At 42.1% G+C, this 7,912-nt stretch overlaps 1 protein-coding gene across 1 annotated transcript in view; it reads right to left on the bottom strand.

The window, feature by feature from the left end:
- Positions 1–3,236, bottom strand: part of EBPL (emopamil binding protein-like) — a 104,419-nt gene extending 101,183 nt beyond the window's left edge. The window contains exon 1 of the mRNA XM_006874152.1: positions 3,066–3,236. Within this exon, the coding sequence (XP_006874214.1) occupies positions 3,066–3,236 (171 nt within the window). The remainder of the gene's footprint in view (positions 1–3,065) is intronic.
- Positions 3,237–7,912: the final 4,676 nt, after the last annotated feature.

Raw genomic sequence — 7,912 nt, 5'->3', positions numbered from 1 at the left:
AGAAGAAGAAAGAAGAGGAAAAAAAGTATTCTGATACAATTTGATGAACTTGACCTACACCTATGGAAGCAAATTCTTACAGCAAGAATCATTCCCACCCCCTCCACACACAGAGTATACAGGGATGGACAACTTGGCCATTGGCTACCCAAAAAGGGGAGGGGAGGGCTACAAAGGCAAGAAGTGACTTGCTTACAAGCTTTCAAGAGGGAACCTAGATCCAAAGGGCCTGGAGGAAGGTAGAATCTCCAGTGAGTAGTATCCAATCTGTCTAGGTGGGACTGATGAAATGAAATGCAGACCCATCTCTTGTGATACAATAGTGAATAATTGTTATCAGGACTGATTGTGAGGGTTGGAAAGGTAAAGGTAGACGTTTTATAGCAAGGGGGGCAGTCATTAACTTTCCAGTCTAGGAGCAGAGGTCCCTAGGACCATCAAGGGAGAAGAGCGGAGAGCGGGACCCTACCCAGAGTAGCAGTGATGCCTGAGATGGAGGCAGAGACAATGACGTGGAGCGATGGAGCAGCTGGGGACTTTAGATCCAGAGAGAGAGAGAGACTGTGTTCTGAAGAATCAAGGGGTGCGGGGGGCAGGCTTGCATGGTACCCTTTGGTTGGTTGGTGATGCATGGAGGGAATTGTAACCATAGCAATGAGATGATATACGATACAATGAATGTAAAACTAATGTCCTCCTATGTAAACTATCACATAATTCACAACAAAACATTTAAGAAAAAAAAAAAACAACAAATAAACATGGTATGTGAAAGAAACCACACAAAAGATATGTATGATTCTGGTAGCGCAGTGGTTACGAGTCGGGCTGTGAACCTCAAGGTCAGCAGTTTGAAACTACCAGCCATTCCATGGGAGAAAGATGAGGCTTTCTGTCCCCCTAAAGATTTACAGGCCCGGAAACCCTATTCAGGGTTGCTATGAGTCAAAACTAACTCCACGGCACACTACCATCACCACCATCACCACACTACCATCACATTTATATGAAATGTTCAGAACAGGCGAATCCAGCTTCGTGCTGGGAGTTGGAGTTGGATTTGACTGCAAATCACATTTTGGGGTGATAAACACATTTTTAAACTGCATTGTGAGATGGTTGTACAACTGTATAAATTTAATTAAAATCATTAAACTATATGTATACTTAAAAAAAAAAAAAAAAAAAGACTGTTACCTTAAAATACAAATCATTATTTTAATGGCTTAAATACACGATATACCAAGAATCATCACTATCTGAGAATTAATGAATCAGAGTTACATTGTGTTTTAATCTGGAGAGTTAGATGACTGGAATAGGATAAGGGGTGATTTTCAGGGACAGGAGAACGTATGCTGCTAAGGATTTATTTATGCCATGTAAGCTATGACTACACATTCTAAGACCAAACACAGTGGCTCATTCATGAAAAAACAATGCATCACCTATATGCTATTAAAAAAGTATAATAATGCACAGCATGTTAGAATGTTTGAAGATAAAATTAAAAATCATGTAATTGTGTCACTTACTTGACATTGCCTTAAAAAATAAATTTCATTGGTGGAGAGATAAAAAAAAAAAAAAAAAAAAAAAAAAGTGATGGCAAGACTTCATTTCACATACTTAGGACCTGTGATCAGGAAGGACCAGAGACCGACATCATGCTTGGTAAAGTGGAGAGTCAGCAAAAATGAGAAGGACCTCAATGAGGTGGAGTAACACAGAGGATGCATCTACAGCCTCAAGCATAGGAAGGACTGTAAGGATGGTGCAGGACTGGACAGCATTTTGTTTTGTTGTACTTAGGATTGCTGTGAGTCTGAACTGACTCCACCACACTTAACAACAACCTATTTCTAAAGTGGGTTGAAATGTTAGAAGCACAGCAGTTTCCTAGAGCAGTACATGCAAGCCTGGACGCTGAGCAACCTAACTCAGAATCCTGCTAGCCATGTGGTGTTGGAAGATCACCTAACTTTTCAAGATCATCCCCTCACCCCTGTGAAATGGGGACAATAAATAATGAGTAAACTGTAGGATGTTGGAAAGATTGGAAAATTTAAGCGTCTCGCACTGAGCCTGACACACAGTAGGTACTCAATAAGTGATGAATGTTCTGTATACGTTTTGTTTGGCACAGGACCGGGATGCTGCACAATGCGCCCTATCACTTGGTCTTGCTTGACAGACTGGCTTCCTCTGTAGCATTCAAACTATATCGTTCTGTGCAGTCGAGTCAGTTCTGATTCATAAGCGACCTGTATATAAGGCTTCCGAAGGAGCTCTGGTTGCGTAGTGGTTACGAATCGGGCTGTGAACCACAAGGTCAACAGTTCGAAACTACCAGCCGCTCCGCGGGAGAAAGATGAGGCTTTCTGCTCCCGTACAGATTTACAGCCACGGAAACCCTGTACAGGGTCGCTATGGGTTGGAACTGACTGGACGGCATTCAACAACAACAACAACAAATAGGGTTTCCAAGGAGCAGCTGATAGGTTTGAACCGCCAACCTATTAACTCACAATTACCTTCAGTCCCATATTTACGTGCAGGTTACAAAATGCTAAGTAAGCAAAGTCTCATCTTTCACAAAACCAAACTTACATAACAAGATACAGAAGTTATTCCACAGGTTTTCAGGTATTAATTGAAAGAAAAATTGATGCCACTAAGGAAGCTGGATCTCTCTTTTTTTTATTATGGTAAATACATAGAGGCTTCAAAAAAGTCGTGAAAAAATTCTGTTTTCCACAAACGTTTGAAGCCCCGCCCCCACCCCCGTATACAGATAACAAAATATTTACCATTCGACAATTTTCATACGTACAGCTCAGTGGCATTAATGCGTTTTGTTTTTACAGATTTGGAAATCAAAACTCTTGAGAGTTGTACCATGGATCATTAGCACCTCTGGAGTACCTCCAAGTACCTCCCAAGTCTTCCCTATTTACAGTCACAGGGCAGGGGGCGGCAGGCAGAGCGCCGCAGAGCCTACCCTTGCCTTCGTTTCCCAGACTCAGTGAGCACACACATGCGCTGGCAGCAGCGACCTCACTTACCAGCACAAAGTGCACCAGGGCGTCATAGCAGAGCCAGGCTATCATGGCGCGGTCCGTTGCCCCCCGCCCGCGTCCCAGCCGTAGACCCAACGCGCAGCCCCCACCTAGCAGCAGAGCGCACAACAACAGTGAGCGCTCCGCCGCGGCCCCCAGCTCCAACGCAGCGCCCATTCTTCCTTCCAAAGTGCTGGCCTCCTTGGATCGGCCAGTAGGGAAAGGAAGTCTGACGGAAAATGTGGAACAAGAACCCTAAATGCAAGGGAAGAGAAGGAGCTGCTGGGTAGGGACTGGGAGGGGAAGGGCTTCTCCACTAGGGCGGAGCCAAGGACGTTTACAAGCACCAGGAAGCTTTCTAAAGCCCTGGTTACCGCCTCCGATCCTATTGTTTTGTGCCCTGGAGTCCATTGCGAATTCTAGCGACCCTGAACAGGGTTTCCGAGGCTGTAATTCTTTACTGGAGCAGAATTTGTTAAATATCCAGCAAAGCAGCAAAAGTATAGGGAAAGGAGAAATACACCTTATCTGTTTGGTGCTATATGCTATTACCAATATTTTCTTATTGAACTTCTTAACAACCCAAGGAGGTCAGAGTATGTTTCCGTATTTTACGAATGTGAAAACTGGCTCAAAGAGATTAAATAACATAACCTCTCTGAATTGCTGTTGTTAGGTGCCATCGAGTCCGTACCGACTCATAGTGACCCTATGCACAACAGAACGAAACACTGCCCGGTTCTGGACCAACCTCACTACTGTAGCCACGCTTCAGCCCATTGATGCTGCCATTTTGCCAGTCCATCTTGCTGGGGTAAGATGGACTGGCAAAATCTTCTACTCCCGTAAAGATTTACACCCTCGGAAACCCTGTACAGGATCGCTATGGGTCGGACCCGACTCGATGGCACTCAACAACAACAACAACAACAACATCTTGCTGGGGTGGGTCTTCCTCTTTTTCTCTGATTCTCCACCTTAACAAACATGATATTCTTCTCCAGCAACTGGTCCCTCCTGACAATATTTCTGAAGTATGAGAAACTACATTTGGCCATCCTGGTCTCCAAAGAGCACTCTGACTGCACTTCTTCCAACACAGATCTGTTGGTTCTTTTGGCAGCCCATGGCACTTTCAATATTCTCCTCCAACAACCGTAACTCAAAAGCATCAATTCTTCTAAGGTCTTCCTTATTCACTGTGCAGCTTTCACATGCATATGAAGTTATTGAAAATACCATGGCTTGGGTCAGGCGCACCTTAGTCCTCAAGCTGACATCTTCACCTAAGTCCTCTTCTACACTTGTGCAGCAGATTTGCCTAATGCAATACATCATATTATTTCTTGACTGCTGCTTCCATGAATGTTGATGGCTGATCCAAGAAGAATGAAGTCCTTGACAACTTCAATTTTTTCTCTGTTGATTAAGAATGTTGTTTATTGGTCCAGTGGTGAGGATTTTTATTTTCTTTACATTGAGATGCAATCCATACCAAAGACTGTGCCCTCTGATCTTCATCAGTAAATATTTTAAGTCCTCTTCACTTTCAGCAAGCAAGGTTGTATCATTTGCATATCACAAGTTGTTAATGGCTCTTCCTCCAATCCTGATGTCACATTTTTCTTCATAGAACCCAGCTTCTCAGATTATTTGCTCAGCATACACATTGAATAAGTATGAAGAAAGAATACAACCCTGTCACACACCTTTCTTTATTTAAAAATATTCAGTGTTCCCATATTCTGTTCAAACAACTGCTTCTTGGTCCAGGTACAGAATCCTCATGACACAATTAAGTGTTCAGGACAACTTCACAATGTTGTCCATAGCTTGTCATGATCCACATAATCAAAAGCCTCTGCGTAGTCAATAAAGCACAAGTAAATAACTTTCTGGTGTTCCCTGCTTTCAGCCAAGATCCATCGTACATCAGCAATGATATCCCTCGTTCCACATCCTCTTCTGAATCAGGCTAGAACCTCTGGAAGTTCTCTGTCAACGTATGCTTGCAGTTGTTTCTGTATTACCTTTAATAAAATTTTACTCACATGGGATATCAAAGATATTGTCTGATGATTTTCACATTCTGTTGGGTAACCTCTCTTTGGAATGGGCACAAATGCAGATCTTTTCCAATCAGTTTTCCAGATAGTTGTGTCCCAAATTTCTTGGCATAGCTGATTGAGTCCCTCCAGTGCTGCCTCACTTTCTTGAAAGATTTCAATTTTTATTACATCATTTCCTGGTGCCTTGGTTTTTGTTTTGTTTTTGCCAATTCCTTCAATGCACCTTGGACTTTTTCCTTCAATATCATTGGCTCATGATCAGATAATGCCAGAAAATGAGCTTCTCAGGTTGGAAGGCAATTAAAATGCTACTGGGGAAGAACGGCCTCCTCTAAGTACAGTTGACTGTGATGACGTGAATGGAGTAAAGCTCATGGGAGTAAAGCCCTTGGGACCTTCATTTGCTGATGGGGCTCTTCAAACAACTCAAAATGAAAAGAAACAACTACAAACATACATTAATAATCAGAACATGGTATATACAAAGTATGACTCTAGGAAAATTGGAAATTATCAAAAATGAAATGTAATGCATAAACATCAATATCTTAGGCATTAGTGAGCTGAAATGGACTGGTATTGGCCATATTGAATGTGACAACCACATGATTTACTATGCCAGAAATAACAAACTGAAGAGGAATGGTGTTGCACTCATTGTCAAAAAGAACATATCTTGATCAATCGTGAGGTACACTGCTGTCTGAGATAGGATAATATCCATATGCCTACAGGGAAGCCCAGTTAATACCAGTATTATTCCAATTTATACATCAACCACTAAAGTTAGTGATAATGAAATAGAAGAATTCTACCAACTTCTTCAATCTGAAATTGATCAAACATGCAATCAAGATGTATTAATTGTTACTGGTGATTGGAATGCAAAAGCTGGGAACAAAGAGGAAGGATCAGTAGTTGGAAATAAGGCCTTGGTGATAGACATGATGCTGGAGGTTGCATGATGAAATTCTGCAAAACCAATGATATGATTGTTTCAAATACCTTCTTTAGACAGCATAAGAGATGATTACACACATGGACTTCATCAGATGGAATACACAGAAATCAAACTGACTACATCTGTGGAAAGAGATGGTGGAAGAGCTCCATATGATCAGCCAAAACAAGGCCAGGGGCAGATTGCTTATATGCAAATTCAGACTGAAGCTGAAGTAAATGAAAACAAGTCCACAAGGGTCAAAATATGACTGTGAATATATCCCACCTAAATTTAGATATCATCTGAAGAACAGATTTGATACAACCTCAATAACTAGACCCAAATCAGAACACATGCCTGGGTAGGTCCCCACAAGACCCTTGCTTTTGACCCTGTACCAGGAAACCTGGACAGACAACTTATGTTTCTCCTCTGCCCTAGAGTCTCTTCCAATAATGTGACCAGGTAGATTTCTTCCAAATGTGTTGGCATAGATGAGTGAGTACTTCCAGTGCTGTGTCATTTGTTGAAAGATTTCGATGTGTATTCCATCAGTTTCCAGAGTTTTGTTCTTTGCCAATGTCTTCAGTGCACCTTGGACTTCTTTCAGTACCATTGGCTTTTTTTTTAATGAAAAATTTTACCTTTAATAAAAAAACACAATAATATTTTACTTTGGGCACTTACTCAGCATTTTACAGATCCTCAAGTTTTGAGATAGGTTAAATATTAATTAGCATTGCATGTTACCAACAAAAAAGCAGGTAGAGGTTAAATTACTAGTTCCAGGCCACAGCAAGTGTCCCATCTTGGTCAAGAATAACATGCTGTCTTCCCAGATTAGTCTTTCCAGATATGTGAACAGCTTCTAAAAAAATTCATGAGGCAACAGCCCAGAGAAGACTCCCCGCACATCCCGAGTGAGACCCTGAAATCAAGCCACCACCATGTCTCTGCTGCGAGGTGTGTTCATCTGCTGCGAAGCGCACACCCTTCGAAGCGTATGGAGGTCTTCTGAAAGATTTCACAGCCACTGATGACGGAAATTGCTGCCAAGGCTGTCTTGTCCGCGGGTAACGTCTCGCCTGAGACTGTTGACAGTGTGATTGTGGGTAATGTTATGCAGAGTTCTTCTGATGCTGCCTACCTGGCAAGGCATGTTGGCCTGCGAGCAGGAGTTCCTAAAGAGACCCCAGCTCTCACTGTGAACAGATTCTGTGGCTCTGGGTTCCAGTCCATTGTGAGTGGAAGTCAGGAAATTTGTCTTAAAGATGCTGAAGTTGTCTTGTGTGGAGGAACTGAAAGCATGAGCCAAGCCCCCTACTGTGTCAGAAATGCACATTTTGGAACCAAGTTTGGATTCGATCTCAAGCTGGAAGATTCTTTATGGGCAGTGTTCCCATTTTCTATTTGAACAACTGCTTCTTGGTCCAGGGACAGATTCCACGTTAGTACAATAAAGTGTTCTGGAATACTCATACTTTGCAATGTTGTCCATAACTTGTCATGATCCACACAATTGAAAGCCTTTGAGTAGTCAATAAAGCACAGGTAAACATCATTCTGATATTCTATGCTTTCAGCCAAGATCCATCGTATATCAGCAATAATATCCCTCGTTCCACAGCCTCTTCTGAATCCAGCTTGAACCTCTGGAAGTTCTCTGTCAATGTATGATAGTAGCTGTTTCTGTATTACCATTAGCAAAACTTTACTCATATGGGATATCAAAGAGATTGTCCTATGATTTCCGCATTCTGTTGGGTCACCTCTCTTTGGAATGGGCACAAATATGGATCTCTTCCAATCAGTCAGCCAGATAGTCATCTTCCAAATTTCTT

Source organism: Chrysochloris asiatica, unplaced genomic scaffold, assembly GCF_000296735.1.
Source record: "Chrysochloris asiatica unplaced genomic scaffold, ChrAsi1.0 scaffold00263, whole genome shotgun sequence".
NCBI classification, from domain to species: Eukaryota; Metazoa; Chordata; class Mammalia; order Afrosoricida; family Chrysochloridae; genus Chrysochloris; species Chrysochloris asiatica.
Note: the sequence above shows the minus strand (reverse complement) of the source record. Positions and strands in the feature narration are given on the sequence as shown.